The sequence below is a fragment of the Bicyclus anynana genome, chromosome 17 (assembly GCF_947172395.1).
Source record: "Bicyclus anynana chromosome 17, ilBicAnyn1.1, whole genome shotgun sequence".
Taxonomy (NCBI): domain Eukaryota; kingdom Metazoa; phylum Arthropoda; class Insecta; order Lepidoptera; family Nymphalidae; genus Bicyclus; species Bicyclus anynana.
In genome coordinates this window covers 12,686,785-12,711,203 of record NC_069099.1, presented here as the reverse complement: position 1 = coordinate 12,711,203, position 24,419 = coordinate 12,686,785, and the positions used below count along the sequence as shown (strand labels likewise).

The 24,419-nt window shown below is 36.2% G+C and overlaps 1 protein-coding gene across 1 annotated transcript in view; it reads left to right on the top strand.

Annotated features, from left to right (window-relative positions):
* The window catches only part of LOC112046383 (zinc finger protein basonuclin-2-like), a 30,275-nt gene extending 22,559 nt beyond the window's left edge, over nucleotides 1–7,716 (top strand). Inside the window, exon 2 of the mRNA XM_024083014.2 lies at nucleotides 1,718–7,716. Within this exon, the coding sequence (XP_023938782.1) occupies nucleotides 1,718–4,867 (3,150 nt within the window). The 3' untranslated portion in view covers nucleotides 4,868–7,716. The remainder of the gene's footprint in view (nucleotides 1–1,717) is intronic.
* The last annotated feature ends 16,703 nt before the right edge of the window (nucleotides 7,717–24,419 follow it).

Below are 24,419 nucleotides of genomic sequence, written 5' to 3'. Positions count from 1 at the left end.
TGCATATCAATGAAACCTGTTTTGGTCCCAATGGTCCAATATTTTGTTAAAGAGAAAGACTTTTCATAATTGATTGTCTTTTGAACTTAAAAGACGACATTCAACTTCTAAACGACAAGGCCTGTACCACTGTACCTTTTAAACGGAGATTAATTGCGGATTTACAGTTAATTCATCGTAACGAGCTTAGTGCCAATAAAGATGATTTATGATGGATATATTAAGCAGATATTATGAGAATAGTTACATAATAATAAATGTTCTTACAAATTATCAAGTAGAAGGAACTAATATAAGAGGAATTCTTTAATTTAATATTAAGACAAAATGGCTGACTCATTGAGCAAATATTTAAGTTTCATTCACTACAATATTTAAATATTTTAAAAGGAAGCCATGGAGTAGATCTCCCGATGTTAGATCAGCAGATAGAGACAGGTTACAGATTTCTAAGTAACTATATGAGTTTAAAAACAATGCCATTTCTATAGCTTAAAACCATAAACAATCGAGGAACGTTGCATGAAGATTACCTACTCATAAAGTTAAATAACAAATTTTGTTTCATTTACTTTGGGTAAAAGTTTACCAACAATGAACCGAATTCAATTATAATGTACATTGAAAATAATTTAGCATATGCCAGCAACAATTTAATTAATGCAATTATGTTGAATTAAACTGTGAAATTCGCGGATTTTCATTCATTAAGTGTATTTTTGTTGATTACTGTAATCGGAAAAACATGACAAGTGATTTTGTTTATTACCAACACAATACCATTGCACTTTAAACTTCTATACCTATATATAAATTACCGCTTCCATATTTGAAATTACCCAGTAAGTGAGTTTCCGTTGATTCTCAGCACTTACAGATTCAATTATAACAACAACAGCATTAAACTCAGATTAAGGAGTGGCCAAATTAACCCGAACTCAAGTTTGACAATGTGAACGGGCCCCAAATACTCACTAAATGAATAGTAATTTAGTTTTCGGATTAAATCGTTCCAAACACGCGACAGAAACCACTTTTCTATTCTTGAGTCGACTCGAAACCGTCATTTTACACAATTTTACCCAATTGCTCTCCGTTCTTGGAATTAATTCGATATTAGCGTTTGAAAACGCAAGGTGTGGTTATGTGTCGACCCGATAGTTAGTTGGATGAGGTATTAGACCAACCTGTCTTTAAAATTGCTGTAGACAGATACGAACAGGCGGATACATTCAAATTAATTTAATCGAATCAAGGTTGTGAATATTTATGGGTACGTGGTTTTCGTGAGCTAACATTAAATGATGGGATATCAAATGGAGTGTCATGATTTATAAAAACAGACATTATGTTTTGACGTGATTAGACTAATACAGTTACTAGAGTAAAAAATAATAGCTGCATTAAGCTAGTACAGATACAACAATATAAAAAACTTATGAACACCAATATGTTGGTGTAATAACTAATGAAAACCGGCTGCTACAATTGTGTATTTGAATTTATTTGAATTGCTTATAAGTAGAGCAATGTACACAAGCAAAGAACACGTCCTTCAAAATGTGTAAGCCTCATTGTTCGTATAATTACAACAACTTTTCTCTTCACACCAGAACAGCAATGCTACTAGGTGGCAGAAATGAGCATAGCTGTATTACTTCCCCGAACAAGCTCAGTTAAATACACATCAGTAATTTTATAATTTGTATTGTTACAGGAATCGCAGTCAGGCAGCGCAGAAAGATGGAGCGGGTGTGGGCCAGAACACAATCTGGCTCTCCAACAGATCCTGAAGCTCCAAGAAGCAAGAGCGCTTCACAAGACTTCCCTTTTACCAATATACAAGAAAAACGGTCTTCCATCACCCCCAGGGGCCAAACAGGATTATGAACAAATGAAGAATACAGAATACGAACACCTAAAACTCGAAGCTGAATTCAGACGACTTATGGAAAGATCAGCGAAAGATATACGCAACAACGAATCACTTAAATACTTTCAACATGTGATGGAAGCAAAGCAAAACTTTGACTATTTGAAGAGCGTCCAAGATAATGAAACTAGAGCTAATAATGTAGACAAAGATGTAGAAGTTAAGAAAGAAAAAATGACACCAAATTGCAATAGGCTCTCTCCTGACCAAACACGTTCGCCCCAAACAACCCCATCCGCAGAAGCCTCCCCCAGTCACAGTATCCATTTGTCGACCTCATCAAGCCCTCTATCAACTACTAGTCCTGTCAATTCTTCTCCATTAAATCATCTACAAAATATGCAACCATTTGACTTTAGGAAGCATAAAGTTAGTGAAAATAAAGAAGAACATAGAAAAAATAACTACAATATTATGACCTCCACAGAGAAAGCAGCTATGGATGTGATGAGAAGCCAGTTCTTTAACTTTCAACTACCAAATAACCTACCCATGCCACCAATATCAATGCCTTCAACGTTTACTCATCCTGCAGCAATGGTGGCAGCTCTCAGCCAAAATCCCATGGGATTAGCATCTCTACAGGCACTTTTACCACAAATATCTGCAAAACAAGCCGAAACATCTGAAAGTCGACTAAATCATTCAAACGCTAAATTAAGATCCGATGATGTCAGATCTGATGATGAAAATATCCTTAACCTAAGTAAGGATGCTTATGTTGAAGCAGCTCAGAAAACGCGAGATATGATGTTAGGAAAATGTATTAGCCCACCGAAAAGACAATGGGGTGCATCTCAAATGCCTCTTAATTTAGGTACTCAATTTATTAATCCTACTACTGGTAAGAAACGAGTACAATGCAATGTGTGCCTTAAAACTTTTTGTGATAAAGGTGCCCTAAAGATTCATTTTTCGGCAGTTCATTTACGTGAAATGCACAAGTGCACAGTAGAAGGGTGCAGTATGATGTTCAGCTCTAGAAGGTCAAGGAACAGGCACAGTGCTAATCCAAATCCAAAACTGCATTCACCTCATTTAAGAAGAAAAATCTCACCACACGATGGAAGAAGTGCTCAAGCTCATCCGGTCTTGATTCCTCCACCTGGTGCTGGTTTAAGCATACCACCAGGAATAAATCCTTTGCATCCATTTGGATCATACCCACTTCTCAATCCGTCACAGAGTATGAGGCAATATACATCAAACATTCCACTTGAATACAAAAATAATCTAAATTATTCACCTTCAATGGATATTCCTCAACATATGCGTCGTGAATCCAGCTCTGTTGAGAACAAAGAGCTCGATGGTAATGGAGAATCTGATGAAGATGACGGAATTGTGGTTGTTGCTGGTGACGACGATGATGATGAAACTGATCACATTGATACAAGTGACTATTATTCAAACCTCAATAAATCTATAGGGTCTATTGATGATTCTGAAGCAGAATATGACCAAAGAAGTATCAGTGACAATAATGAACATTTAGATAACAAAGATGTCAGTCCTGAAGTAATGAAGAGGAAAAGAAAGAATTTCAATCCGACAAAACTGAAAAATGATTGTAACGAAGACAACGAACATAATGGTAAAAGTGACGAGCACGTCAATGATGAAGATAGAGTGCTAAACCTTAAAAGAGTCAAGTGTGAAGAAAATGATACTGGTAGTATTAACTATTCAGTTCCATATGATAAAATTGAGGACCTTAAAATTAAGCAGGAACCTCCGTCAGTTGCCCCAGTTGAAACTACTGAAATAAATTATAGCGCTCAAGACTTACGAGTAAAGGAAGAACCTGTTGATAAAACTGATTCACCTAAATCTCACGAGCCATATCGTCTTCATAACGATCAATATTCGTCTGAAAATTCCTTGAAAAGGTTAGAAAGATTATCAAAAGGTGATTTTCCTAATATTGCCAAGAAAATTGATACACATAGTTCTTTAGCACCTTTCAATCTAAGTGTAAATGATAATATAGATTTCTCCGATCGTTCGCCGTCGTCGTCAGTATCAAGTTACGATTATGGATCGGACGATATTCAAGGTCAAATTTACGGCCATTTTGATAGTGGCTTCTTTGTAACAACCACTGATGTTCCAATAGACGTTGATAACCCACTTAAATGTAGAGTTTGTGATAAAATGTTCCAAAATATTTATATACTAAAAACTCATTATCAAAATGCCCATTTAAAAGTAATGTACAAATGTAACCACGAAGGTTGTAGAGCTTCTTTTAACACTAGACGAAGTAGAGATCGACACAGTTCAAATATGAATCTGCACAGACGAATTTTAGCTGAAGATTTGAGGATATTTGATGAATCACGACTTTTAGATAGAATTAAAGAACAGATGGAGCTTTTGGTGAAATTGAACGACGAAGAACGCGCGTGTCCATACATTGATTCGCAAAAATACTATCGCGCTAGAGAAACGGAAAAACCAAAAAGTCATCTGGGAGCTATGCCTTTTAGTACACCGTACCCACCTCTTCCATTGCCAGAGAGCTATTTAAACGGGCGCGACATGTTTAACCAACATCCCTTCCTATTTACACCATTTGGAATGCTCCCAAATTTCCCTCCCTTGCCGTTTGGTTTCTTGCCACCTAGTCTGAACGCGTTTGGTTGCCAAAATCCAAATTATTCGCCCCCTTTGGCACAAAAACTTAACTACTGCGTGGAGGATGAGGCGCCACGACCGAATAAGGACGGTTATTACCAGTGCCGCGGCTGCAGAGAGTGTTACAAAGACTTGTCAAGCTTGAAGTTGCATTGTGAAAGTGTTCACGTACAGCTATTGCACCGGTGTTCAGTGAGTGGCTGCAATGCTGCGTTCTTCTCAAGGACTAAAAGAAACATTCACAGTGAGGGTCATGCTAATCGCCGGCAAAACGGCAGAGCCCAGCCTACCTCGTGACCCGAATCTGTGAATATGTTTATGGGCTGTTAAACACGGCCAAATATCCAGTGCATTTGTGATGTTAATTAGATTTATCAAATAGTTTTAGTTAGATTTATATCTTGTACATGTCCAGTACCTTTGAATTCTCAATACAACCATGTTGTAAAAATAGCGAGAAATGTGTATTTTACAAACAAATCAACATCATTTGTGATTTGCCTTTAAGAGCTTTGTAAATATTTAATATTGTATAAAGAATCACTTTGCAAAAGTCCATAATACTCTAGCAAGGAAAAACAAGCTTTCGTTGCTATAATCAATAGGAAACACTTTATCTATACAAACTGAAGCTGAAAAGAAAGTGAATACATACAAAAATTTCAATACTTTTAACTTTGCATCGCGGAATTCCGCAAAGAAAGTTGTTGTTCCTTGGAAATTGTAATTTTCCTATTATGGCGGAGTTTTTGAAACGCATAACTATTAAGTAATTATTTAAGTAGTAGATTAAAATAGCTTTCCTAATAATTATAATAATATAACCTAACTGCTAAACACTTCAACATTCCATAGTTAATATTGTGCAATAAAACTGTATATATCATAGCTGTAATTATGTACAAATTTGTGGCTGAAAATTCTTATAGATATTTTCTTTTGAAACTTATGTGAATAATATAGAAATTTACTATTTAAAGTCAAATATTATATAGTATGGGCCTTCCTGGATTTGTAGATACGAAACTGTAATGTATTTTTTGTTTTTTTTTTTTTAATGTATGCTTCATATTACATTTCTAGGTAATATACATTGAATGCCTACTAGTTGGTAAAATTTGCAAATCTTTTGAAATATAATGATTTATTTATTTTGCTATCATCCGTGAAAAGTCGACGAACCCATGCGACAACGTCACCCAGGTCCGACAAAATACTCTCTCTACGTACGTTTCACCCCGAAACCGGATGAAATTGCACGTTGTAGAGTCAACATCTCCTGAGGATGCTCCGGTTTCGGGGTGAAACGTACGTAGAGAGAATATTTTGTCGGACCTGGGTGACGTTGTCGACTTTTCGCGGATGATAGCAAAATAAATAAATCATTATATAATCATGATGAACTTCCGCAAAGTAACGCCTGCTTCTATCCAAAATCTTTTGAAAATCTAAAAATAGTCGAATATTATGTTAAAATTCTATCATCTTACATGAACTTTAACTGTTTTTACTTATTTAATTCGTTGGGTAATGTACCTACCTATAAACCTACTCAAACGTGGTTAGGCCCATATTGTCGTTAGCGGAAATGTTTACAGAAAGAGAAAACGCGAATCTAGGCACCATCAAAATTATGAGATTCATAAAATAAGTAAATTAGCAAAATGTGTTACCCGATTGTTTACCTCGAATAGCATTTTCACTGACGATAGGCTAGTTTGGCGCTTAGTGCATCATTTTTTTTTAATTCGTCTGAAAAACTGTTTATTATATCGCTAAATACATATATATACTTACAAGACTTACTGGCATCCGAAAATATATGTAGAGGGGACAATAAATGAGTTAGAAATACTCAAAAACATTTTTTTACCTGAGATTTATGTTTACATTAATTTTGAATACTATTAAGCGATTATGATTGATTACTTAAAATTAACGTAAACAAAAATACACAATATCTGAAAAAAAAACCTTGAGATTTCTTTTTTTTTTTAATCTACATTGAATTTAAATTTTTGTTATTATTTTTTCCTTTTTTTAAAATCGTAAATAGGTCTAACTTGTATGAGTATTTTATTAGTCCTTAGACTTAATCTAACTCTAAAATAAATAAATAATCAAAGTGATTTTAGTCACTAGAGTCAAACTAGCCATTAAGTATTATATTAATGTGTTGTAAATCCATTTTAGGCCTATTCTAGCTACAATATTTTGGTGCTAAACAACAAAATTATAATTTCAAATACTTAACGAATAAACCAATAATATTTACTAGGCTACATTTAATGTATATATTAATGATGTTACTTTGCAGAAATTCCTGATGTGCAAAGTAGGCACTTTGCAATTGTATAATTATTATTATTTGCCGAAGCATTTACCTGTATTCTAAAAAAGATCAAACACTACCATCATACCTACAGTAGGTATAGTTATTCTATTTTTGGTTAGTTCTCCTACAGAGCTTAACTTCATCGCATTATAATATGTACATAATTATTAAAAATAGCGTTAAATGTTGCCTAGTGAATAAATATCATTACACAGACATAAGTAAAAAGATAGACGGAGTTATTGGTTAAGTTACTCTTCAAAATGTAAAAAAAGTATGTAACTAATAACACTTGAGTGTCTAATTTGTATGTTCTTCTGTGTTATAGAAATCAAGATTTCTTTAAAAATTATATTTTACTCTGAAAAGATAAAAAGAACTACCTGAATTTAGTAAAATTTGATACATATCTTTTTCTTTGGTCTGTGTTAAATGATAAGTGTAAACAACTGTTATAATTTATCTACTTTTGAAAGTCTTTTTGGCTTTAGATGTAGTGGTAAACTATATAATTTGACAGAAGACAGATATAGCGTTGGTGTGTAATATTGAAAGAATGTTCTTATGAAACAAACCATCAGTTTATATATACAAAGGTGCTTTGTCTGTCAATACATTCAAGCCAAACGGACTTTCTGGAATAAATTCACTATACATTAATAATAATTTAAAGTATATAATGTAAGAACCAAAAAGTATTACGTATTTAAGACGAGTGTATCCAACGCTCTGAGAAGCATTTTATTCTTCCTTTTGCCAAACATTACTAAGTATATGAAATAAAACGTTTAAAACAATTACAATATGTAAACACATTCTTTTATTTATCCTCAATTATTTAGTTCCCACATAATTATTTTACTTAAATAAGTGCTACGTCATCATTATGGTGATGTTAGTTCATCTCTCTGAACCTGATAATATCAAAACTACTGAACGGATTTTCATGTTAATAATTTATGTCACCAATAAGAATAATTTTCATGAATAAGGTAGGTATAAGAATACAGGGTTGTGTAGATAAATTGGCTGAACTATTATAAAGACACAACACTAGCGAGTGCCGCTTACACCAATACAAGTAATTTTAACAACACCTCTATTTCTTATTTTAATTTTATGCATACCGATATAAAAAAAACCACATGTCTACTATTTAATGCATAATCACATAGGTACCTACCTAGTCTTTAAAATCGAAGACTTCTTTAAAGTTGGAATTCTGTATTTTAATTAGTCTGTGGCATTTTAAGTAGGTAAAACTGTAACGTCCTCTGTAGGCACGGTCTTACAGTAAATACCTTTATTTAAGCCATATTCTATGTACTCTGTTTACCAACAAACAAATTAAAAATCAGGATAAATATCTTAGACTAACTATATAAAGACCTGCCTCGTTAGACATTACTTTGACATTTAAAAGTGTGGCAAATGGGTGCACAAAATATCTTGGGAACGCTTAACGTTAGATACTAGGTCATGAAAAATGAGGCGCTCAAAAGAGGAAATTTCCACATCTCAATGTTATTTAAACAAATAAAACCTAAATATCGTCTACAATGTCGAGTTGTGTGTTCAGGAAGTGTAAAAATTATATATACATAAATAAATAATGGAATTAAAGACAAAATTGTGCATGTGTGCGCTCAGTCTTGTAGCCTATTCGGATCACTTTATGCGGTGATTTTGTAGGGACGTAACCGATCTATAGTATAAAATCATAATTGTTAGTAACGGCATGCTAGCTCAATAGGAGTCCGTGATCCACAGTTTATTTTGTCATCATTAATACAAGGGTGGCAGTTTACCGGGAAACAAAACCAATTTACCGACACTCGCCCGGTAATGGAGCGATTAATAATGGACGTCGGCGACAGCACGCGACGTCACGCGTCATGACGTGACACTGACGGGCCGTGTGACGGAAATGTCACGCCGGTTGACGCTCGCTGTAGCTATAGTATGCGCATTATCATCTGAGTCGTCCGGTCATAAAAGTCAAAAAAGATAGGAATGTGCAGCGCGCCTACCTGCGCACCCTAATTATCGATAAACGGCTACCTGCGCACGTGCTAATGATGAGTCAATAATGATTTGGACGATTCTGATTGGTCGGTTTCTAATGTAATTGCATTGCGTATTTTTTTTGCTATAAATGTGTTTACTGCAATTAAATAAATACATTCATGTGTTACTCGTTGCGCACTATGGATACTAATATATAATAAATTTGGCAGAAGACGAAGATTCTGATGATGAAGACTCAGATGAAGATTAATTTTATTTAGTTAATAATTATATAATATGAAATATGTATTATATTAAATCAAATATTGTTAATTTTTTTAATTTTGTGAACAAGATACGATAATAAACTTTACTTATCGATAATATGTCTTTCATTGTTACACCCTTCACTAGACGGCTCCATAAGACCCATAAGTGCAAGCGAGATAGATATAGAGAAATGATTTATGGCCCTAAGACTCAGTTGTTAATGCTATTAGTATAGGAGACTGTCATCTATAATGCATTGACTAATCGATTTGTAGTGTGGCGTGCACAGGTTGCGTGACCGTGGTAAGCACTGAGCAAACAAATCGACATAATCTAAAATCGATTGCGAAGGTAAGCAGAGGTGTGCACAAGGTGTATGACCTGGGTAAACCGCCAGATAAATGATATTAATATATATACATAGGTAGGTATAATTTGAAACAGATGCAGTTTTTATGTTTATTTACTACTAGCAGACGCCGCGCGGTTTCACCCGCGTGGTTCCCGTTCCCGTAAGAATACGGGGAAAATAAATAAATAAATAAATAAATAAATAAATAATATATAGCCTATAGCCTTCCTCGGCCTATCTAACACGTTCAAGCAAACAAGCAAACTCTTCAGCTTTATAATATTTGTAGTAAAGATTTAATCATTAATGATGACCAGGACCAACCAATTTGAAAACGCGACCCAGGCTCGAACCTAGAACCTCGTAATCTGAAGCTTCACAGACTAACAGCCATTAGACCAGCAAAGACATAGGTTAGATACCTTCCTGCTTTTTATTATTTAAAAAGTATAAAATAAATAAAACAAACATTCAATCATTGCTCCTAAACAAAATAATCGATCAAACTTCGTTTTTAAAAATATGAACGAAATATTAAAAAATAAAGCACGATCGGCTGTAAACAAAGCCTTTGGTTTTTCACCTGTTCTAAAATTTCATTGTAATCGTAAATTGAATTACAAATTAAATTGAACCATAGCTTAAAATCATAAAATTGAAAATTGAATAATTTTAGAGTGCCACAAACAGTGACTAAGAGAAATAATAGACGGGTTAGCAAATCAAAACGTTTAAGATCTATAGGCGAATTAAATAGCTTTCATTATCATATTTCAGTAAGTACTATCGCCTTGTATTATAATATATTATTTATATACTTCATTTATACATAGGTACTTACACCACAAATAAGAAGCAGGTTTATCATAAGATAATATACCTCGTAAGATGTACCTCATAAGTGTATATAATATGTATCTATGTAAAAATAGTAAAAACTTGCCCGTGATTATTTTGTTCCGTCTATATTTTTCATTTATTTAATCTATGGTTGCGGGACGAGTTGCGGTTGGCGCATTCAAAATAAGAATCCAAACGTCTCGCTTGTCAGCAATTTGTTTTGAAGAGAGAACACTTCTAATTCGCAAAAAGAACGCTCCTATGTTTAAAAAAGTATCGTCACGCGAACGTAAAGGCTCGTGCATATTATGTAGACACTGAACTATTTCGAATTTTTATGAATATTATCATAATGAATTGATTGTTGTGTTCAGAGCGGACTTGAAATATAGCGGATACCTCCATATTAGGTACTTACGCTTCTTTCTTTGACAGGTTGCTGTTCCCATCAGTAGAGATAGTATAGATATAATTAAAAAAAATTTGACAAATTACAATATTGGCCCCATTTAATACAAAATTTTAAAGTATTAAGTACTTACGGACCTTCATAATTATCTAATGCTGAATCCAGTTTGCAAAAGTTTATTACGTGCCGAGCGTAAACACGTATTTGTAACAATATGATCACGCCTTTAGGCACCAATTCGAAATTTGAATATGAAAACCTTTCTAGAAGGTTTGTTTCTTTTTTCCGCTAATATGGCTTCTTAGGGAGCGCGGGTTATTTCCATAGGCAATTTGGTTTCGGCAATTTTTGTAGAAACACCCATAATGTTAGAGTTGGTGTCTTACTAATGAACAGGTAAAGTTACCAGGACGAATAATTTTAAACAAAGACAGAAAGAAAGACAGAAAATACCTACACATCTCCATTTAACCCTAGATTAGTATACTTATTACAAACTTAATGCCTTTTTGTACCTACTACCCGTGGTAGGTAAGTCATTTAAAAAAGTTTCAATATTCAAACCCTAGAGCCGTAGAATCAATATAAAAAAAATATTTTTAGGATAGTCTTATCTTAAATAGAAAAAAATAATTATTTATTTAAACTAGATTTTACCCGTCGCGGTGATGCACGTGGTATGGTATGTATTTTCTAAGATAGAACCGACTACCTACTTTTTTCTGGACGAAAGATAAATCTACGGTCTCTATCACCATCTCGCAGAGAACTATAATAGGGTCTTAACAGGTAGGTACTATATTGTGGTGTTTCGATAAAAGACATATTAATTCTTAAAGACCATATTGTAGGTATTTCGCCAAGCCGGGAGGAAGAAGGACTTTTGGGGTTGCTAGTACAATTGCTTTACAATATTATTCATAGATAATTTATCATACACAACTTATGATAGACAATAATATACAACAGGTACCTAGCTACTTATTGAGATACCTAGGTAGGTACCACAGACGGCTAAATATCTATAAGAATACTAAATTGATACCTACTTTATTGCAAACTGTTTAAAAATAATGATATTTTTGCACAACATAGGTAGAAATATTTCTAAATTAAAGATTCAGTAGATATTTTATGACAAAATCTTTTGCAATCCATAAACGCCATAACAATGCATACGCGACATCAATAAAAACCTCAAACACTCAAACCATAGAGCACAATATTTTTTCAAAGCATTGTTTCCGAACGATCACGCGAGCACTGGCCGCGGGGAAGGCGCGCAACAATCGAATTCGGACAATTCGAATTTTTGAATTTGGAAGCCGAAGCCATCGCCGCGAGCATTTTCGTCATATAGCACGCGACGCCTTAATAACTGAGTCATACAAAAATTATTTAGTCAGTCAAAATCCATTTTATTTCAAGTAGACTCAGTTTATAATCACTTTTGAAACGTCATCAGGCTATGATATGATAATAATGGCGATAAGTTAGTCGAAAACTTAATATTAAAGTTACGAGTAATATTAATATATTTATAAATACAGTGTATTTTATTTGATCTCTAAAAATAAATCAGTGGATATACCTAGATAGAATCTACCTACCTACAGGGTCCCGTAATCGCAGCAACTTATTTGACGAGTAATTAGCACGTGATATTTAATATACTTACCTAATTTCTTAAAATGCACACAACTGAAAAGTTGGAGGTGCATGCCCCGGACCGGATTCGAACCCACACTCTCCGGAATTGGAGGCAGAGGTCACATCCACTAGGCTATTACGGCTAGGTGATTAGAAAGGTGTTAAAAAAATGAGATCCTCCTCCTTTTTTTTGAAGTCATGGCGTCCTGGGTTCGGTTCCTTGGTCGAGCAAACAGCTTTTTTTTTCTTTACAAGTTAGCCCTTGACTACAAGCTCACCTGATGGTAAGTGATGATGCAGTCTAAGATGGAAGCGGACTAACTTGTTAGGAGGAGAATGAAAATCCACACCCCTTTTCGGTTTTTACACGGCATCGTACCAGAACGCTAAATCGCTTGGCGGTACGTGTTTGTCGGTAGGGTGGTAACTAGCCACGGCCGAGGCCTCCCACCAGCCAAAAAATATCAACAGCCAAAGCTGATAGGTATTGACTGTGGGTTTTATTCCCATAGAAATTCTCAATATTATCTTTCTAATCGATATCTATTTTTTTTTTCAAATTTGTCCCCATTGATAATCGATATCCTTCCTCAAAAAATAGTAGGAATTAAAAAATTTGAACGTTTAATAATATTCTGTGGGAACAAACAAGCGTGTCTTGAAAAATTCTAAAGAATTCGAATTTTGAAATTGCGTTTCAGTAAGCGTTCCTACCGAATTTGAAATACTTGATTTAAATATTTTATTCAAATCGCGATCGATGGAATACATAGCTGACGGCAAAGGACTATTAACATTCAGTCACATTAGGTAGGTACCTACCGAGCTGTCACTAAAGTATGAAAATTACATTGAAAATAAGATCCCCTAAAGAGATTTAATAAAACTTTAGAGCGGCTTATACTACTTATTATACGAATACATTCCTTGTTTTCAAAATTCGCTGTACCTATCATTGAAGTTTGAAAATATAATGTAGAGAAGAATAGATATAGAAGTTACAATACCTAGCTACTTATAAGTAAGTAGGTACCTAATGTTAAATTTCGTTCTTTTTTGGATAAATAAAAATCTTTAAACCGAAATAAGTTATCTAAAAAAATTATAGGTAGGTACAAAATAATTACTATTTTATGTACTTAGGTATGGAATTAAATATTATTGTTAAAAATTTGTCTAACTCTAATTAAACAAAATATTAATATTGATACTACATTAATAATACTTTAGATCTTGAAACTGTAGAACAAAAAATTGACGCTTAAAGCTTCATTTCACATATTAATATCAACATCAAGCTCAAATAATTTATATTTTATCAAAAAGTTTACAGTTTCTTATATTTTTCCGCTCTGTTACCTAATAAAAACTTGAAAAATCTTAGCATGTATTTAAGTATATTAAATAGTGCTTCAAGGTACAATTTCAGGTAAATCACCAATAATGCGAAATTCGAAAGAAAAATATTCAAATTCTTGGCATAAGTAGCGAAGTTGCGCATTTGACGTTTGACAGCGCGTGAGAAAGTTCTGATGTTCGATATTCAAATGTCGACGAATAACTGAAATATCTCGCTCGACATTCTTTTGAGTCTACGTGTCTCGTCATTTTGTTTTTAAAATTAAATATTCGATTTTATTTTTAGATTGACTGTTTATTTCTAGTAGCATCTAATGGTTGGTGTTCACACTACAGTTGCGACTACAGTTGCATCTACTATATGTTGTCTATAGGTAATTCTATTAGACTATATTACCATAAGGCCATGTTTACACATCTTACCAGTTGTAAGACGTGCTTATATCAGTTCAAAATGAAAATTAGTTTGTCTCAAACAGGCTTAATTTACAAGCACTTTGGGAATGTCAAGTTAAACTACATAAGTAGGTATAGGTAGGAAAGGCAACCACCGGTAAGGAACGCAAGGTCTAATGTAAAGAGCCAGTAAGAAGTAGGTACCCAGTTGATATTCTTTTTTAATAGAGTTCTAATCAGTTTATGAAATACTAGCTGACGCCCCGCGGTTTTCTGCACGTAGTTCCCTTTCCCGTGAAAATGCGTGGATAAAATATAGTCAATGACACTCACAAATAACGTGGTTATAGTTGGTAAGAAAATTTCCAAAATAGGTTCCAGAGATTACCCCTTAAAACACCAAAAACTTTACCTAGGTATTTAGAATATTACTAGCTGACACTGCGCGATTTCACCCGCATGGTTCCAGTTCCCGTAGAAATACGAGGATAATATATAGCATATAGCCTTTCTCGATAAACGGGCTATCGAACACTGAAAGAATTTATCAAATCAGACCAGTATTTCCTGAGATTAACTAACAAACAAACTCTTCAGCTTTATAATAATAGCACAGATTACTGTAGATTGAGCATTTCTATGAGATTGAGGTAACTAATACAAGACTCCACTATAGGTGTCATCAACCCATATTCGGCTCACTGCTGAGCTCGAGTCTCCTCTCAGAATGAGAGGGGTTAGGCCAATAGTCCACCACGCTGGCCCAATGCGGATTGGCAGACTTCACACACGTAGAGAATTAAGATAATTCTCTAGTATGCAGGTTTCCTCACGATGTTTTCCTTCACCGATTGAGACACGTGATATTTATTTTTTTAAAATGCACACAACTGAAAAAATGGAGGTGCATTCCCCGGACCGGATTCGAACCCACACCCTCCGGATTCGGAGGCAGAGGTCATATCCACTGGGCTATCACGGCTCTATAGGTATATGTACCTAATTAGGTACAACTATGTTTTATTAAAAAAAATCCGCATTATCCCATCAAATCGATACAGCAGACGGTTAATCAGACGGGACACGCACAAATTCCCACACGGAAGCCGGACAGACAGACGGCTAGTTGGTGAAGTTGGGCAATTTGACCGCGATCAACATCAGAAGCTCGTGCCGAGATAGTCAAATTGATCTCAATTTGATAAATTTTCGCCCGCACGCTTTGTGGATGTTCACGCAATTTTTAATCCAATTTTTTTTTTTTCATTTTCAGAATTCGGCAGCCGTTGGCTACCTCCGTGGCGCAGTGGTATGCGCGGTGGATTTTGAAGACAGAGGTCCTGGGTTCGATCCCCAACTGAGCTCATTGAGTCCTTGAGAGTTTTCTTTTTTGGTCCAGGTGTGGCTGGTGGGAAATTACGGTTTTTTTTAAAGAATATTTACCATATCTTGTACCTAAATATGACCAATATTCCCATTCTCCTTCACAGTTACCACCCTACTGGCAAAAACGTAGCGACATGCGACTTAGCGTTCCGGTACGATGTCGTGTAGAAACCGAAAGGGGTGTGGATATTCATCCTACTATACTAAAAAAAAATAGCTGTGTCTTACAATATCCGCTCTAAAATAGATTTGGAGTAATTAATATATCTATGTTCTAGCCCATTGGTTCCCAAATTGGGAGACTTAATAGGGGTCTACGTTGTCTACTAAAGAATAGTTTGGGAACCTCTGTAGGTAGGTACTAAACTAATATTAGGTATAAAGCACAAGAGTAACTAGGTATGTTTGTTTATACGCACAAATCTCTGAAAATGCCAGTCAGGCAAATTTTTCTTAATCTAACTCTTACTTAGACGTAGTCAGAACAAGTCACATTTATGAGTGATACATATGAAGGTAGCTCTCACATTAGGCTATAGGTATTATCAGATTATTTAATGGCCCAGTATAGGGCCTACGTTGTCCTTATTCATTTAGGTATTTAAAGGCTAAGTACTTAACCTTAAAAACATGGGTGCAACTCCTTATTCAGATAATAGCCCTACCCAAAGCTTGAACTCTCATAAGCTAAAAATAAATTCAAATATTAGCGAGCATTTCTTTTACAAGATTGCCGTTATCTATCTGATGAAATGATGACGCAATCTAAGATGGAAGCGGGCTAACTTGATAGGATTAGGATGAAAATCCGCACCCCTTTCAGTTTCTATACACGATATTGGAACGCTAAATCGCTTGGCGATACGTCTTTACCGGTAGGGTGGTAGCTAGCCACGGCCGATGCCTCCAGCCAGATCTGGACCAAATTAAGAAAACCTCAATCGGCTTAGCCGGGAATCGAACTCAGGACCTCTGTCTTGTAAATCCACCGTCAAAGTATCTACCTAAACACTAATAGAAGAAAGAAGGAAGCATATGTAATCCATTTATACCTACGAAAGTAACTTACACAAAAGTTTTCAGCGCACGTCGGAAAACACCCACTTTCCGGACGTATTCAATGAATGTCATTCTAGTTCAATTCAAACATCGTGGGCGGCGGTCATTGGTCCGTTGGAATTGTCACCGCCGACTTTCCGCGCGCTCCCATTGGTCGGAAGTGTCACCGTGTCACAGTGCGTGACATTCCCGATTGGTGCGGCCACGCCTCCACGCGTGTTCTAATTTTAAATTTCAAATTCTTGTGTCATTCATTGGAAACTGCGGTAGCACGTTAATAACGCTTAATTTTGTGAAGCTGATTTATTTTGTATTTCAGAGAGTTACAGCTTAAGATATGTACCTAGATATATTTGTAACTGTATTACTATACCTAACTGTTTATATAGGCTATGTGATTTTAGATCTTGAGGTCCTGGGTTCCAATTTTATGTCGAACTATAGAATACTAAGCTTTTCTTTCAATAATTTTTCAGTACCTATAAATCTTCAACTCGGAGTTAGAAAGTAGGTGGTGATACACCCGTGCCTTAGAGAGCATGTTTAACTGTCGATAACATCTGACAGTGCTCCTCAACGAGTCAGACATTATCACCCTAAATCCGCTAACCCGCATTGTAGAGGCGTGCTGGGGTGAAGCTCCATATTCCCTCTTCTATCAAAAGGTCTGTAGATTAGGCTGATAATGTTGTGTTTCATTTACCTAGGTTCACAAAAAACTATAATAATTTTTAACCGCCAAACCAGTGACGTAATATTAATTAAAGCCGTCTCTGAAATAACGGGAACTAACTATCTGAAAATCGTAAAACTTTCTAATATAAACGGCTTCAGTTAATGCATCCCTGTGTTAGCACCGCCTTCAAAGTGATCAGAAGGTAGCACGTGTGATGTTATTTTTCGCTTATTAGTTTCTGATTTTGAAGTCGTTCTATTTTTTATGATTTTTTTTTATTTTTTCAATCTAGAAGTTGTTCATTGTCGTTAATGAACAACTTAAGACCATTAAAAAAGCGTCTAGCCTAGTTAAGCTTCTTAACATTAGTTTGGAAAAGGTTTATATCATACTAGCGGACGCCCGCAACTTCGTTCGCGTGGAATTTAGTTTTTCACAAATCCCTCGGGAACCATGGATTTTTCCGGGATAAAAAGTAGCCTATGTGTTAATCCAGGCTATAATATACCTTAATACCAATTTCAGCTAATTCGGTTCAGTAGTTGAGGCGTGAAAGAGTAACAAACATTCATATCATCAAAATCCGTTGTCGCAATTCTCGGGAAACCATGGATTTTTTCGAGATAAAAAGTATGTATTAATCCAGAGTAAAATCTATTTCCACTCCAAATTTTAGCTAAATCGCTTCAGTAGTAGCGGGGTTATAGAGTAACAAACATCCAAACATCCATACAAACTTTCGCGTTTATAATATTAGTAGGATACTCGTAAATATGGTGGACAGTTGATCTAAGCTGAGCTCGGTTTTTCAGCCGTGTCGCAGGGCGGCGGGGCGGGCGGGCGGCGCAGGCTTGCGCGGAACTATTGATCCGCTCCGGTGACAAATGCCGCTAATTCCTGATACTGCCACTTAGCTTCAGATAGAATACTGGTTTATACCATAAGGTATTATACCATAAGGTATAGGGTAGGTATACATAAGTATACCTACCCTATGAACCTTGGCTGAGTTTGTTGGGGGCTCTTCTCGGACCAAGGCACGTTTGGAACCCTCGTAACTTTAATTTTAAGTTTTCGTCTATTATTACCATTAGGTTAAATTAAATTTTGACATACCTATACTTGACCTTTCAAAAGTGCTTGAAAACTAAGCCTAATTGAAATAAAAGAATTTTGATGTTTTGATTTTTTTTTAATGTAAACATAACTTAACTTAGGTACCTATCTACCTAAAATGTTTACTTACGTAGTATACTACCTACATAGGCAGGTAGGTATAGTGGGAGGCATTATAAACTAACAAAAATGTAACCTTACTTAATTTGATTTTTTGTTCGTTTGTTTGTTACGTGCATACCAGAGAATTTTCTTAATTCTCTGCGTGTGTGACATCTGCCAATCCGTATTGGGCCAGCGTGGCGGACTATTGGCCTAACCCCTCTCATACTGAAAAGAGATTCGAGCTCAGCAGCGCTGCAGCAATGAGCCGAATATGGGTTGATAATGATATACCTAATGATGATGACTATTCAAATGGTAATGTTATTACCGAGAAACAAAGCCTTAGCGTGCTCTCTGAGATTTTAAATTTTAGTTAAAAGAATATTTGCCATATTTTATTTTAAATATGACCAATATTCCCATTCCCCTCCAACTAGTCGGGAAAGACCGTATTAGGAGTCGGTACGGCAAAAGTCCAACGGGCCGGGGATCGAACCACCAACCCTCGGTGATGAGTCCGACCGCTTTACGGTTGAGCTATTGAGGCTCTAAGTATAATGAAAATTTCTTGTAAGAACATAACTCAATATTAAATAGCTCGGTCCGGGACTGGAACCCAAGACTTCGTGATCCACTGGAACAACGAGACAGTTAACATCATTAGCAACCCATATTCGGCTCACTGTTGAACACGAGTATCCTCTCAGAATTAGAGGGGTTAGGCTAATAGTCCACCACGCTGGCCCCATGCGGATTGGCAGACTTCACACAAGTAAAGAATTAAAAAAAATCTCAGATTGGTATGCAGGTTTCCTCACGATGTTTTTCCTCCACCGTTTGAGACACGTGATATTTACCTAATTACTTAAAAGGTATAGTATAGTAAATACCTGCTGCTAGTTAATAGTATCAAAAGCTTTTTCGAAAGCCCTTTGTAAATGTGATTCGGAGTGTAAATCGCGTTAAGTCCGACTGGGCTTCAGTTTACAGCAAGCCGTTAGCTTTTATAGCGGTGATTGACCTTATGGTACATACACTCTTCAATACATACCGAATCAAATCACATTCATTCACTTCAAATACCTTACCTATAACTGTATCTACCTAATGTCAGCCACTGACGGTCAAGTAATCTCACATGCCTGCAGCGCTAAGGCCCCTCGCCCACGGCGACATTTTGTAGCGATGGAGTCGCGCGTTTAGCAAATGCACGACAGCATCTCTTCTAACGCGTGTTAGTCGCATTTGCAACGCGCTACTAACGCGCTAGTGCATCGCGATTGTATCGATACAAACGCGCGACCGCGTCGGACGACATCGGTAGAGAGAACGGAGGGGGAACTGCATCGCGACCGAATCGCGTTTCCATCGCGACTGAATCTGGTCCCGTGGGTGAGGGCACACAGCTAGCGACAGCTTCGCGTCTGTATCGATGCTACGCGCGATAGCATCGCGACTGCACCGCTACAAAATGTCGTCCGCCCGTTGCCGTCCTATAAAACTGATCGTGTGTTGGTCGCGATCGGCATGATGACATGCACATCGTGACCAACACACTAACTTTCTACTCTTTACGGAAACAAGTCGCGCTACCTAGTGTCGGCACGAGCCAACACGAGATCGAGCGACGTCATATCCGTCTCATTTCGTGCTTTTAATTTTTTTTTTGTGTACAATAAAGTATATTTCATTCATTAATTCATTCAAATCCCTTCTGAACTTCTGCCAATTCGGACAGGGCATGTCCGACTCGCACGCACTTAAACGACCTCGTCTTAGAAGTGCTGTCTTCAAGTCAGGAAAATACTTCGACTTCGAGGTACTTCTGTATTGGTGCCGCAAAGAACCCTGTGACTCTATATAGGTACTGTTTATTAAAAAAATTGTAACCATTACTCCAAAAACTAAATTAAAAAAAAAATAAACATTTGCAACTTCTTTTGAATAGTTTCCTTCAACACTTCAGCAAGATTTCACCCACTTTTCACCCACTAGATGCACCCAATAAATAAGAGCACGATTTCCGTGTCCCCGGGCCACAAATCTTGAGCACCCTTCCAAGCCACTCTCCATAACTAGCCACTTCACCTTACCCTGTTTATTTCACCCACATTTGCATTCCATTTCATTTTCCCCCGGACACTTTTATACCCCGTTTTATTGTCGTTTTATTTTTATTATTGCGAGGGTTAACTTCAAGGGCTGAGCAGTTTGTTTTTTGGGTTTATGAGTTTGGGATAACGGCCCGAGTGTTAGAAGTGGCGGTATAAAGAAAATAAAGATTTCTTTCCTTTGGATTAAATTGCCGGTGTGTCTATAAAGTTAATAGGTCTTCTTTTGAGTTAGTTGAATGAATGATTTTGTTTATTTACCTAAGTTGGTTTTTGCCCGTAACTTGCAGCGTTTAAAAAAATATTGATACCTAGCTAGTTAGGACCTAGGTATAGATAAGCACCATACCAATGTTAGCTAACAATAGAAAACAAAATATATAGACCTACCTCTCGCTTACATGTTAACTTACGTTATATAGGCTATTTCTGGTAGGTCTGTTCCTAACCTAACTAGAAACGACCAAAACCTAACCTAACTTGTAGGTACAGAATGTATTCTGTGCCTAAATGCAGATCGCATTGATGGTAGTTTTTGGTCGTGCCAACTTACATATCATTAGGTAATTATAGTTAAATAAAATAAAAAAATCACACACGTAGTTAGGTACCTACCTACGTCTTGTGAAGCAAAACTACCCATCTATAAGCTTTCAGTGTTAGATAGCCCATTTATCGAGGAAGGCTATAGGCTATATAATATCTCCGTATTCCTATGGGAACGGAAACCACGCGGGCGAAACCGCGCGGCATCAGCTAGTAGATAAATAAAAATAAACAACATTAATCTCAAGATAATGCTTAATTAGTAATGAGTAAAATATTTTGTAAATTGTCTTATAGGAACAAACAAGCATATTTTATTTAAAAACAATAAATTCATGGTTTGATCATTGAAATGATTTAAGACTAGCAATCCTGTAGGTAGATACCTACTACATACAAGACGTGTTAATCTAGCTTTCTAGTTCCCAATTTGCGCAACCGTCGGTTCCGATGTCCATCTGACTTGCTACCCGCTGTGAGTTAGGACAGGGGTGGATTCAGGATTTATCTTTGGCCACCGAATAAAGCCTGAATTTAATGAGCTGTGATAGCCTAGTGGATATGACCTCTTCCTTCGATTCGGAGGGTGTAGGTTCAAATCCGGTCCGGCCTATGCCCCTCCAACTTTTCAGTTATGTGCAAATAAGGAAAAATCACGTGTCTCAAACGGTGAAGGAAAACATCGTGAGAAAACCTTTGTACCTATCTGAGAATTTTCTAGGTGTGTGAAGTCTGCCAATCCGCATTGGCCCAGCTTGGTGGACTGGCCTAACCCCTCTCATTCTGTGAGGAGACTCGTGCTTATCAGTGAGCCGAATAATATTGAGATAAAGCAAGATTAGAGTCGGTAGAATAAGAATAGGCGTTGCTAGGCAAATGCATTAGAACTTAGACTTTAATATTGCTGTTCATCAGGCATAGGTAGTTAAAGTCTCTTGATTAAAACTACCTATGCAAGCCTATCGATTGTTCTCGACATACCTACATATCGATTATCGTATCTAAATTCTACAACTTGTAAAACGACTTTCTCATGTCTGTTTTCTGACGGCAAGAAAATCAAAAACGAATTAAGGTAGCATATCATACGATTGTCACCAATAGTTTTTTTGGGCAAGTAATCTGCCTATTACAAATGACAATAAACAAACCAGCTTATTACCAATCAAGTCTATTCAAAGGCTAAAAATTGTTTTGCGGTGTTTTTTAGCTCGAGCCCTTAGTGCCTAGAATTGGATCCGCCACTGTTTTGAAATCTTACTACTGTAGATAGGTTTATGTAATAGGTATACTATTTTAGAAAGACATTGAAAGGGTCAGGATGTCTAGAACGTGGTAATAGCTAATGTTCAAATGTAATAGTAAAATTATTGCGATTTCTTATAATGAAATACCTACCTAGACTCCGCGCCACGAAACAAGTCCGGAAGACGCGACGCTAATGTCTTAATAACGCTCATTATTATTTGGTAATAACGGTCTCATTGTCATTTGTGTAAGGCAATCAATTAGTTTAGGTTTTAGCCGTGGGACTTCTTTCGTGGCGCGGAGTCTACCCACTAAGGTCTAAGGACCACAGAAGACGTCAATTTTTGAGTAGGTATTTTTTTATTACAATACACGAACTCCCAAAGCAAAGGAAAAGAGTAATTCAGCTGTGCAAATTCGTAAGTCACTGGCAGTTTTGCGCGGGAACGCTTCCATAAACAATGCCATTAACGCGAGCGTTACGCGGCAGATTTTAAATTTGGAACGTTCTGCTGCCATTCGTCATGTCGCCGCCAACCCGCGACACTGCGCCGCCAATGCGACACGATACACGGCGACCGACTAATCTTGATATTTTTGCAACGTTGCACAAATATCTAGTTTCAATTTTTGCTCGTAAGTAGGTACCTACCTATTACTGTAAGTCAAATATCAAATCCTTTATTTGCTGATACAGTTTACAAGGTCTTATCAAATAAATATAATCTGTTCTGTATCACGCCCGATCTTCATGCAAAATATTATATTCGTTACCTACATTTAAATTATTCCAGAAATTACTTTTAACACAATATAAAATAATGAATAGAAGAACATTAATTAATTGAAAAAATTAATTGAATCAAAAAAACTATTTAAATCATATAGTCCTCTAGAGGAAAGTTGGTAATATAAGCAAAACGTGTCAAATAAGGAAGTCGGAATGTAAATAAGTTTTTTAACTACCTCGTAGCTCCTCGTAGTACCTCGTAGTTTACTTATGGTGGCTTCAGATCATGAGGTCGAATTGTAAGTTGGTCTAATGACTATGTTTTTGCGGCGCTTGCCTTTGAGACTTTAGGCCCTTGGTCATCAGATACCAATTTTTTTTTCAATTCTATGTCCGACAAATTGATCCATGCGTCAGGTGACCCAAGAGCTGGTGCTTATTTGTAAGGATAAGTCATGCCATGCCATCCAGAGAGGTAACAGCGCCAGCGTATTGGGTACCTTGCCTATGGGTGAACAATTGGATGGTGTGTATTTGATAAAATAATTTTATTTATTTAAAATTTAGATTTTATTATTCTTCTAATTCTTAGTCTTAATTTAATTTGAGTGTTTGTAATGTAATATGTATAAAAATTTCTTAATTAAATAAAGTTGAGCTATAAAATATTGGCCTTTTCTTGCTTCTAAGAATTTCTCAGTTCAAAGTTCATCGTCATCAACACCTGATAATGATAATAATAATTAAATATAGAGTCAAATATTATGAACCAACCCCACCAATTCGCATTAGATCAGCGTAGATTGTATAAGCAGGGAGCATTCTATAACCTGTCCTGTCCACAATAGTGCAAGGGGTGTAGTGTAGTATTGAAAAAAAAATTGAACAAAGTATCAAAGTTATGCAGTCGCACTGCAAGTCTTGACTAATGACGTCATGTGTCCCGCGCAGCGCGATCGCAAGCGAACAGCAAATGACTCGCGATGAATTTAAAATTTGAACTCGGAACAGTTCGCTAACGAGGGAGGCGGCATGTCGTGAGTTATTGTGAGCTGTCGATGTCGTTGAGAGCCAGAGCTTAATAGTGTGGGAGAGAGTCGCTTGCTTAACGGATCGAAATATAATTACTGTTATTGATTTTAAGACATTAAACAATAATTTTAGTAATAGACAGTAGAGTTTTTGTGACAGAGCGCGTCTGGACTACTACCGTCATTCTTATTCATGGCTTGAAAGCTTTGATGTGTATTTGAA